The 12079-nt window shown below is 36.9% G+C and overlaps 1 protein-coding gene across 1 annotated transcript; it reads left to right on the plus strand.

Annotated features, from left to right (window-relative positions):
• Positions 1 to 8086: 8086 nt before the first annotated feature.
• On the plus strand, positions 8087 to 11288 carry LOC25491964 (MDIS1-interacting receptor like kinase 2). Its single transcript, XM_013600013.3, has 2 exons — positions 8087 to 10659; positions 10787 to 11288. The coding sequence occupies exons 1-2, from the start codon at positions 8133 to 8135 to the stop codon at positions 11083 to 11085; spliced, it is 2826 nt and encodes a 941-aa protein (XP_013455467.1). The 5' UTR covers positions 8087 to 8132; the 3' UTR covers positions 11086 to 11288.
• Positions 11289 to 12079: the final 791 nt, after the last annotated feature.

Raw genomic sequence — 12079 nt, forward strand, 5'->3', positions numbered from 1 at the left:
AGAGCAAAATAATAGAGTACTAGAAACACAAGTTATCAGAGGCATGAAGTAAGAAACATAATATCAGAAGCATAGACAAAACAAAGACAATAGTAAAAAATTGTGTACAATCTAAGGTTTCTGTTGTTGTTGCTGTTTCATCATGGACATCATATCTGCCATCATAGCCTTGAGATCTTGTGATTGCTTCTTTGTTTCATGATTAACAGGACTCAATGCCGCAAGCAAGGGAAGCACCCTCGTGGAGAGCGGATGTCAAGGCTTCTACTCTCAAGTAAAACAAAAGTCATGCACCCATTGCGGGATCCGCCTCAAGGGCTAGCCACCCCAAGGTAGAGTGTCTCGCCCCTAAACGCCTTAAAGGGGAAACTAAGCCTTGGCCGGACGTGTTCCCCCGGGCAGCCAATTAAGCATAAAGCAAAGAAGGTGCCACTGCATGAAACAAAATGCATCAATGCAGACCAAAAGAAAATATGTTGCCGCATGAAACAAAATGCATCAACGAGATAAGGCGCCGGGAGATCGCACCCACCGCCATATGAAACAAAATGTTTCGGACAGACTAAACAAACTGGACCACACATGAAATAAAATGCATCAGTGCGACCTAGATGAAACGCTTGGATAATCCTGCCCAACGTAGCATGAAATAAAAATGCATACAATACAAAATGTGGCATGAAATAAAATGCGCGAACACAAAGGGAAAGGAAGAGCCCGGGCGGAACAAAAAAAAAAAACAACGACAAAGGAAAGAAAAAGGTTTTTAAGCTTCTTTTCATTGAGACATTCAAGTCAATTACAAGAGGGGCCTTTGAGGCGGAGCTACACAAAGAAAAATGATTCTAAACGAAAAAGGCTTTTAAGCTTATTTTCAACCACGGGCGACGGCAGATGGAAAAATAGACTTCTTTCCTAACCACCAAGATCTAAATGTCTGAGGAATGAACCACTCCGGACCTTGGACGGGCGCAATCGGGGACCTTAGAGTGCGAGCTGGATCGTCCTGCCCACCGGTTGACAAAGGTAGTCTGGTTGTAAAATGGTCCAATTTGAAGAAGACTAGGCACATCCAAGCAGGACGCCTCTAACCAAGAGGAGTCTCAAATCCTCAAAACCCAAGAAGCGGCTTGGGGGTACAAAGCTCGCCAGAAGGAAGCCTAGTTCCACTCTCTGGCCAACCTGGGTAACAGGGCGAAATAAGGCGAGCCTTCGTCGTAACGGGGTGAATTCTTCGTCTCAACAACGACATCTGCAATGGTAACTGAAGCTTCTTGAAGAATGACGACGGTCACATCCCGGGTCATCCATTCTAACCCAGAAGTGGAAAACCCTTCAAACAACTCAATCTCTTCTTCACTACTACAAATCACCATGAAAAACACATGATATTTCCCTCTACGGCCCACAAAGAAGAAGGTCATTACTTGCTCGGACTCAAAACGCTAAACAAAGAGGAACACTCAAAATTAGAGAGAAAATGAGGAGAAATGGGTCTACATGTAAGAGACGAGAAACGTTTCCTAACAACAACGCCAAAGGAAACAATGAAATACAGAGGAAAACAAAGAGAGCTTCTCCTCAAATAGCCTCGAAATTGTCCACATCAACGGACCAGATCGAGCGAAATCAAAAAGCCACGATCGAAACGGCTGACATTGGTCTTGGAAAAAACGTAACACAGTCAAAGTTACGCGCGCGTGTAACATTTTTCTAGGAACACACGAACCAGACACGTGGTAAGTAGGACTGAAGATCCAGCACATCGCCAACGTCCCACCTAAAGCATTAAATGCCAAGTACTCCCACTAACTCATAATCGGGCGTCACCCACTTGCAGGCAGAATTAAAGTTTCCTGACGAAACGCAGTCGTCTGGCTTAGACCATCAACGGACGCCAACTCTTTGTGGGCGGACTTAAGTTCCACAAAAAAACTCATCTAGGGCAGCCGAGCTAAGTTGTTAACGAACACCTTTGATTAAACACCTCTTTTTGCTGCTAAAGCCATAAAGGCATCAACGACTTGGGTGGGCAACTGTTCTGGACCGATCATGAGACGAATCACACGGTTACACGTGGACTAAGGTACACCACCTTATGGCTACACAATTAAAGGAGCACGCCAACTTGCATGTATCGTGCCACACAGGAGCACGCCTCCTCGCAGGGTTCACGTTACATGTGTTCCGTAACTGCCTAATCACATGTTGCGTCTCACGGAGACGGTTATGGTCAAGACGCGTCTATATAAGGGTGAACTTTCTTTACCCTCAAGGTACACATCACTTTCCACAACACTTCTTATACAATCTCTTTCAGTTCCCTTACTGGCTAGAGCGTTTGAGTGATAACGTGCTTGCAGGCACCCTTCGTTCCAGCGCAAAGTCTCATCACCGCCGTACCGGAAAGCATTATTGATTCATTGCAGCATCCTCTGCCACCGTTGCAACTCAACTGTTCTCACCGAACAGATCAACGTCTTTGTATCTATGTTCCAAGACAGTACAACTCCTACCAAATGATATTTGTATCTCTCCTAACTAGATTACTACCATCTCATGTATTATTTCCCGACAAATACCTAAATCATCTACTCTAGTGCTCAAATATTTCTTCACTCTAGCGTGAGCCCCTTCAACTCTGTTGGTGGTTCTGCAGCCAAGATGCAACACACGGTATGTCCATGCCTTCACAATTTTTTCCTTATCAGTGTCTAAAATTGTACTCTAGACATAGTCAAAAACTTTGGAATTTTTTTTACAAACATCTTGAAATTCCATTACATTACTTGCATATCACTCTTGAGTAGGAGATTCAACCATACTTTCTCATGCTCTAAATATGGTATCAACCATTTGACTTGGCTTCACCTCGTTCACAACCTTCTCTTTCCCATCCACTTTGACAACCTTTGGTTTCACTCTACAATCAGTGATGCATATTTTGCTTTAACATTTCTTCCAACATGAAAATAACAAAGTATTGCACTAGTTTTAGGGAGAACAATTGCTATGACATTCATCAAAGTATCAAAGTCGTATCCCTGTCAGTCACAATCACCTTAGGCATATCACTCTTTGACTTAAAAAGTTTAAGCAACATCTGTAAAGCCCAGGTAAAGTTATCCTCCTTCTCAGTCGTCATAAATTCAAAACCCACCGAATATGTCATATCGGGTGAGGTGACTCCAACTATCTCAAACAATGACATCATGTACAAGTTGGTTTTCTACGAGGAATCCATGATCAAAACAGTCGAGAAATTGTTAAACAACTTAACCGATTCTGGATGACCCCAAAATATGTATTGAATAGTATCACTCTCACATTTTTCTCTTATGAAATAAACATAGTTGGACTCTTACAACTTTGACACTAGATACTGCTTCTCTGTCATGTCACCTATTATTGCCTTTTTGAATTTGTGACGTTCATTGTAGACTTGCTTTTATATTTGTAATGGGCTCTTGTCTTTTTCCTTTCAAATTTGTCAAAATATTTTTTGGGTTTACTAAACTCTTGGTCAAGTCACGTATGTAACGCCCTAGTCGTTATTTATTTATTTATGATTTATTTAGAGTCTTTTATATGATTTTAAATAATCATAGTTATTTAGGAGGTGTGTTATATTTTATTATATGATTTATTTTGATAATAACTAGAATAATGTGAGAATTATAATTAATTGGAGTCTTGGGGGTTTTATTTTAATTAATAGAAATTAAGTGGGAGTTAAAGAAATTAAAGGGAGTTAAGTTTTGGGAGTTAAGAATAAGGGAGAGTCAGAGAAAACTGTTTCACGTCAGCGGCGCCAAAAACTTGACAGGGCCGCAAGTGCACGGCTATGTCGGTTTTAGTATAAAAAGTATCGTATCCATAGAGACCAAATTAACAAGTACCGCTTTATGTTGTTTATCTAAGGTGAGATAAGAATATGTTGGAATTTGCACGGAATAAAAAGGTTTTTAATTAATTAATTGACGGGTAGAGACCAAAACGACGGTTTCCGTCGACTTCCATCACTCACATAAATTATTGCGCTATGTGGTGGCTAACATGAATTCAAAATGGAATAAGGGTTCTGAAACTAGTTACGGCAGCTAGGGTTTCTGAAAACATAAAATTGTACGATAGCCAAAAGGTTTCTAAATACTAAAAACTAGAGCTGAATGGTAAAACTATAGCTAAAAACGTGACCCTTCTTCTCATCAGCTGAGCCTCTTTTATATCATTCAATCTGCAACTGGATTCCTCATACTTGTGCCCAAAGATGTGGGAATGGATTGGGATAAAACCTCAATTTTTTTAGGAAGCTTTTGTTGCTGAACGCGTAACCATTCTGTCTTGCTGATCTCAATTGGGTGTGACATCAGCATGATGTCATTACTAGCTCAAGTTGCTCTTTTCACCTTCTTCTTGATTCTTTTACTTTTGACACCCTCGTTACCTGAAACATAACAAAATACTAGCAAGAAGACATGCATAACACAATAAAAGACTCTAAAATGAATAAAAATTAAACTATTTAGACAATGTATTTTGCGTGTTATCACACGTACAATCAGTTTTGGGAGAAAAACCAGGAACAAGGGAGAAGAGCCAAGAAGAGCCAATAGAGAAAGATTCTGAGATTGTAGAGCTGTTCATCTGAATTAAGGTAAGAGTGAGGTTTACTTTCAATAGTATAGATTGAATTCTGATTCTGATTCTAACAAAGAGGGTTTTGGTGAATTGGGGAAAAATGGGTTTTGATTTTGATTTCTTAAATTGAAAATGTATAGGAACCATGTTAATTGAACTTAGATTGTGTTCAGGCCAATTTTAGGATTTCATAATAATGTTGTAAACAGTTTTGGGGATTGAATTGGGGAAAATTGGGATTTTTGGTGAAAAAATGCAGAATTCACGAGTCAGAACTGTCACGACTCGCCCTGGCGAAGCCATTTTCGCCTGGCGAAATTTCGCCATTGGTTCGCCCTGGCGAAAGTGCCCAGTAAGTTTCCCGAGAACACTGCCTTAGTTCGCCATCGCCTCGCCATTGGTTCGCCATGGCGAAAAGCCTTTTTGTTGAATTTCGCCTGGCGAGAATAGTAGTTCGCCTGACGAAAGTGCCCAGAACTGAACCATATTTTGAGTTTTGTATACCCAGTTGTACGCATTGTTTGGTTGATTCTTTTGGCTGTACTAATGATTATATATGATTATATTATTTACCAAGAGCATGACTAATTGTTGATTTGTGTATAATTACACTTAAATAAATTATACAAATTGTTGAATTTCATTGTCGAAGGTTGTTGCGTCATAGTTGACCATGGTGATGATAAGTCATATTCAGATATGCATTATTCCGTAGCGGTTGTTGTTGTCGTTGAGTTGTATGTAGATATACACAAATGTGGAGTCCATTACATAAGCATATAAAGCGGGAGGGCTCTTGCCCTGGAACGCCTTGTCGTTCAAAGCGGGAGGACTCATGTCCTAGAACACTTTAATTGTTCAAAGCGGTGAGGGCTTATGCCCTGATGAATGCTTTAACCATTCAATATCCGGTGAGGGCTTCTGCCCTGTAAATTGGTACCACATGCATTGTCGTATTGTCGCATTGTCGAGGAGTCTTAGCGGTGTTGTCGAGTAGTTGCATGAGTCATTGTTGTTGGTTGTAAATACCATTGTTGTTGATGTGTTGATTATGAAATATACATTTATATTGAATAATTATTATTATGTTAGGGTGTTAGATTCAATTGATGAATTTTTATATCTATATTTATTGTTGTGAATCTCACCCCTTCTGCTTGAAAATGTTGCCCTTCCTATGGGTAACTTGCAGGTGATCCTGAGTAGTAGGTGGTGGCTCAATGTCTAGGGCTCTGATACGTACGGGATGTGATTACTTTATTTATTTTTCATTCCTATGTATCAATTTTTGGAACATGCTGATGTAGCCCTTTTATTGTTAATTGAACAATGTTGATGATTTTATGTTGAGGTCTTTGTGCCAAGAGTTAATGTTGATGTTGGAGTTTAATGTTGAGAAATATTTCCGCTGCAAATTATTGTTGTTTATGAAGGATGTTCATTAAATAGTTTTATATTCTATTTAAGAAAATTTGGAAAAGTAGTGTGACATGCCCGTTTTGGTGATATACTCTGATGATTATTTATTATTTAATTGCTTTTGGATAACGGGGTGTTACAACGTACAATCTTCTTGTCATCCTCCATTAATCTTCTCGCAAAAAGGTGCACTTCTAAATATGGCAACATTTCATGATTGTGAACACCAGTAAGAATAGCCATCTTTCAAGCGTTTAATTCCTTAATAACATATCCATGCACCTTGAACAAACACTCATAATTTCTTGATCTCGTTGCTTCATGCTTCAATTTTTTCTTCGGTACTTTGTGCTTTCCACTCCTTTCATATACCAACTCCAACATCAGATTTAGTATTGCACAAGATTTTTATGAAAACCGTACATCCATCTCTATTTGCTTGTTGACGTACCCAACCGAGCAATTCATCTTTATCTTTCAATGTATCTTGGCTTGAAAAGAAAAAAGTTGTGTCCACTTTTTTGTCACGAAGATTGGACACACCGGAATTCACATGTAAAGCCTCAACTTTCACAGAAGCTTCAACCTTGGGGGGTTTAATCTCGACAAAACTAGGTTTTGGATCAACCAGATCATCATCCGGATTTTAAACCATAACTATAAATAAACAACAATTACAAAAACATTTAATTAACATCTATCTAATATAAAGTAAAAGCAAAACAAAAAAAATTAGAAAGTGAGCACTGCCAATTTTTTTTTTGTGGGTTCTAATCACATCGGTAGTGAACTAGCGCTACGCTGCATGTCAGAAGAGGAAAAAAAAGTCAGAAAAATGAATCGATGGAAACGGGATAAAAGATGCATTACCTTTCTTTTTTTGAAAAGACTAAAATGATGCATTACCTTTCTTGACGTCAAATGTGTGTAGAAACCTTCTAGCAATCATTCTCCAATGATTTGAAACCAAGATTTGGGGGAAAATGTTTTTTGGAAGGTTTTTTAGGTATGGTGACGCAAGGTGATAGATGAATAGGAGGTAGGGTGTGGGTTGTTGTACTAGTTTTGGTGGGAAAGTCGTACCGGTAGTTAACTACCGCTAGTTTTGATCGTAGCGGTAGTTAACTATCGCTGGAGATATTCAGGTATTTTCCATGTGTGTTTAGAAAAAAACTGATGTCAAAAAAGCAATTTTCTCCCCTTTTTTTTTATCCTTTTTCTTTCTTTTCTCCCTAACCTTTTGCTCTCGGGTCATTAATAACCATATCTGGTCAAAAGACTCAATTGGTTCATTTATTCCTACACCCTCATGTTACATGTGTGGTCTCTTTTCTTTTTGTTTCAATTTATAATCTTTTTCCTCGGACAATCACATTAGTTTATACAACCATGTTTTTGTTTTATTCTTTTTACTAACCACTAATTGACCAATAGTAGTAATAATACACTACTTGATTTAATAAATAAAAGATCGAACTCACTTGGGTTGGTCTAGTGGTATTGGCTTGAGACCTGGGAGTGTGTTCCTCCTTGAGGTCTCAAGTTCAATTCTATCTAATGTTAATTTAGGTGGGTTAATTTAGCTTCTTCAAAAAATAAATAAAAGACTGTAATAATATGAAATGATAGACTGTCATCAGCGATCATCCCTACTTACCAGTGTGCACAAACGTTGTGACCAAGCAAAACTTACTCATACTAATAATACCTGTTGATATTTTAAATAAAGGAAAATGTTAACTTGTACCTTTAAGGCAAAGGTAATGAGTCAAAAGTAGAAATATTTGGTTGTAATCAATGCATTTGAATTTAATTTTTTAGGTGACTCCTATTGAAGAAACTTAACATTAAAAGAGGAATTAAGTTTGGCCAAAAAATTGGCACATTGATTCCCTTTCCTAAAGGTATGATTAACCATAACATTTCCCTGCTCCAATGAAGAGTAGCTCTCCTTTTGTTCTTTTTTCTTATTTTGTTTTAGCCTTGCACACAAAAAAAAAAAAAAAAAACTCTTCATTGAATAAATAAAGCAATTGAAGAAGTCATTTTCTGAGTTTTGTAATCACCAAACAATGTCCAACCTTAACCATAATCATATGCATACATTTCCAATTCAAGCTACTGTATTGGTTTCTTTGTTGCTAGCTCTATGCCAAATCACTTCAGGGCTGACACAATTTGAAGCCTTGTTAAAGTGGAAACAAAGTCTCCCTCAACAACCAATTCTTGATTCATGGATCATTAACAACTCTAGTTCAACACAAACACCATGTTTATGGAGAGGTATCACTTGTGATGATTCTAAAGGAAGTGTTACAATCATAAACTTGGCATTTACTGGACTTGAAGGTACTCTTAATCACTTAAACTTGTCAGTTTTTCCAAACCTTCTTCGTCTTGATCTCAAAGCAAACAATCTCACCGGTGTCATACCTGAAAACATCGGTGTTCTTTCAAAACTCCAATTTCTTGATCTTTCTACAAATTATCTCAATGGAACTTTGCCTCTTTCTATTGCTAATATGACTCAAGTTTATGAGCTTGATGTTTCACGAAACGACGTATCTGGTATACTAGACCATCGTTTGTTTCCTGATGGCACTGATAAACTCAGTTCTGGGCTTATCAGCATCAGGAATCTACTTTTCCAAGATAACTTTTTGGGCGGTCGATTACCGAACGAATTAGGGAACATAAAAAACTTGACTGTACTAGCACTTGATGGAAACAATTTCTTTGGTCCTATTCCTTCATCTTTAGGAAACTGTAAACATTTAAGCATTCTAAGATTGAATGAAAACCAATTATCTGGCTCAATACCACCAAGTATTGGCAAATTGACCAACCTAACTGATGTAAGGTTTTTCACCAATAACCTAAATGGCACTGTGCCACAAGAATTTGGAAACCTTTCATCTTTGGTTGTTTTACATCTTGCTGAGAACAATTTCATTGGTGAGTTACCACCTCAAGTTTGCAAAAGTGGCAAACTTTTGAATTTCAGTGCATCCTTTAACAGTTTCACTGGTCCAATTCCAATAAGTCTTAGAAACTGCCCTTCTTTGTATAGAGTTAGACTTGAATACAACCAGTTAACCGGTTACGCAGATCAAGATTTTGGAGTTTATCCAAATCTTACTTACATGGATTTCAGCTATAATGCGGTCCAAGGTGTTTTATCTTCTAAATGGGGATCCTGTAAAAACTTGCAATTCCTGAATTTGGCTGGTAATTCGGTGAATGGAAAAATTCCTAGTGAGATTTTTCAATTGGAACAATTACAAGAGCTTGATCTATCCTATAACCAATTATCAGGAACTATTCCTTCACAAATTGGAAATGCTTCAAATTTGTATCATTTAAATTTGGGTGGAAATAGGCTTTCTGGTAAGGTACCAATTGAAATTGGAAAGCTTTCAAATTTGCAATATTTAGACCTTTCAATGAATGCATTTTTAGGAGAAATTCCAATTCAGATAGGTGATTGTTCCAATTTGCTGAATTTAAATTTGAGTAACAATCACTTGAATGGCACAATTCCTTTCCAAATTGGAAACCTTGGATCATTACAAGACTTTTTGGATTTGAGTTACAATTCAATTTCAGGGGAAATTCCTTCTAATATTGATAAGCTTTCAAATTTGATAAGCTTGAATATCTCAAACAACAATTTGTCAGGTAAAATACCTAATGAAATTAGTGAAATGTTGAGTTTGTCAAGTCTTAACCTCTCTTACAATCATTTGGAGGGGAATGTTCCTAAGAGTGGCATTTTCAAATTAAACTCTTCTCATGCACTTGACTTGAGCAACAACCAAGGTCTATGTGGTAGTTTCAAAGGTTTGACACCTTGTAATGTTTCATCAAGACACAAAAAAAAGGTTGTGATTCCAATTGTTGCCTCTTTAGGAGGTGCACTTTTTCTTTCATTGGTATTTGTTGGCATATTTTTGTTATGCTACAAGAAAAAATCAAGATCTTTAAAAAAGTCTTCAATTAAGATACAAGATCCATTTTCAATTTGGTACTTCAATGGAAGAGTTGTATATAATGACATAATTGAAGCTACCAACAGTTTTGACAATAAGTATTGCATTGGCGAAGGTGCATTTGGAAATGTTTACAAAGCCGAACTGAAAGGAGGTCAAATATTCGCGGTGAAAAAGCTAAAATGTGATAAAGAAAACTTAGACACTGAGAGTATAAAAACATTTGAAAGTGAGGTTGAAGCTATGACAGAAACAAGGCACAGAAACATTGCGAAGCTATATGGATTTTGTTGTAAAGGGATGCACACATTTCTTGTTTATGAGTACATGGATAGAGGGAGTTTAGAGGATATGTTGGTTGATGATGAGAGAGCTTTGGAACTTGATTGGTCTAAACGGTTTGATATTGTTAAAGGCGTTGCGAGTGCTCTCTCATATATGCATCATGATTGTTCTCCAGCTTTGATTCATAGAGATATATCAAGCAAGAATGTTTTGTTATCGAAAAATCTTGAAGCTCATGTCTCAGATTTTGGTACCGCAAGATTTCTTAAGCCAAATTCGCCTATTTGGACTTCATTTGCCGGCACATATGGTTATGCTGCTCCAGGTGATATTTTTTATCTTTCTTATATTTGAATTCTTATTTTGGATATGTACTTGAGTGTGTTATGATAGCATTTATCAATACCAAATGTTGCAATGTACTAATTTTCACTATCTTATGGCTACTACAGAGCTTGCTTACACAATGGCAGTGACTGAAAAATGTGATGTATTCAGCTTTGGTGTTTTAGCATTTGAGATTCTAACAGGAAAGCACCCTGGTGATCTTGTTTCTTACAGACAAACATCAAATGATCAAAAGATTGACTTCAAAAAAATTTTAGACCCTCGTTTACCTTCTCCTCCAAGGAACATTTTGAAGGAATTGGAATTGGTTGCAAATTTAGCTCTTTCTTGTTTACATACACATCCTCAATCTAGACCTACTATGAGAAGTGTAGCCCAATCTCTAGAAAGGGAGACCAAATAAAGTTCTTAGTTGAAGTACTTTACGGTTTTCCTTTGGTCCATTTGCTTGGTATTTAGACGCTTATTAATTATAGGGCTTTAATTATATCATTGTTATTTGTTATTCCCTTTCTCAAAAGGCACCATAAACAATGAAATAATTAGAAACTTTTGAATTATGTAAGGCCATTGCAGGTATATATGATTCTCCTTTGTTTACTCTAATTCCTATGAAGATCTAAAGCGATAATAATTTTGTTATATTATATTTTATAAATACTTTATTGTAACTTTAATAAAAAAAATATATTGTAACTTTGTTAAAAATATATTTTATTATAACTCACCTTTTGTTATTTCCATCGCCATTTTCTCCTTTCACACTTCTATCTTTTTAGGAGGAATCAAAAGAAGTTGAATGATTGCAAAAATTATCATCATGGAAAGCTGATTTTATCTTGTTTAATTGTAACATATTCTTCATTTATCCTTTTTTTTTTAGGGAAAATAACTTATATCTTTTTATTAAATATCAAATCAGTAATGCATGCTGGAATTTTATCATTGATACAGAAGCTAGGAAGGAATGTGACTGCCTTAGCTAACTCATGGACAATCTCATTTGTTTGCCTTCTAATAAACTTAACATGAGAGTATGTTAAAAATGAATTACAAAACTGGATACTTTTATCCATAATGGAGCCAAACTCGGTGATATCTCTTTTGCCTTTGTTAAAACAATAGACTCCACTTGAGCTGCAAACAACTGATGCATCAAATTGAATATGATTTATGGCGCATTATCAAAATGATTCAGAGATGGTGCAATCAGATTTCAAACATTAGCAGCATTCCATACACCAATGGATGTCTTGCTGTGAAAAAATATATGGTAGCTATCTTCATGGGGATCATTGCACGTGACACATGCTTATGGACAGTTGACGCCTCTGTTGTTCAACCATACACGCATAGGAAAATAGTCTCTGCAGGCTTTCCACACTAGGTTCTTGACT

This window comes from Medicago truncatula, chromosome 4 (assembly GCF_003473485.1).
Source record: "Medicago truncatula cultivar Jemalong A17 chromosome 4, MtrunA17r5.0-ANR, whole genome shotgun sequence".
In the NCBI taxonomy this organism is placed as follows: domain Eukaryota; kingdom Viridiplantae; phylum Streptophyta; class Magnoliopsida; order Fabales; family Fabaceae; genus Medicago; species Medicago truncatula.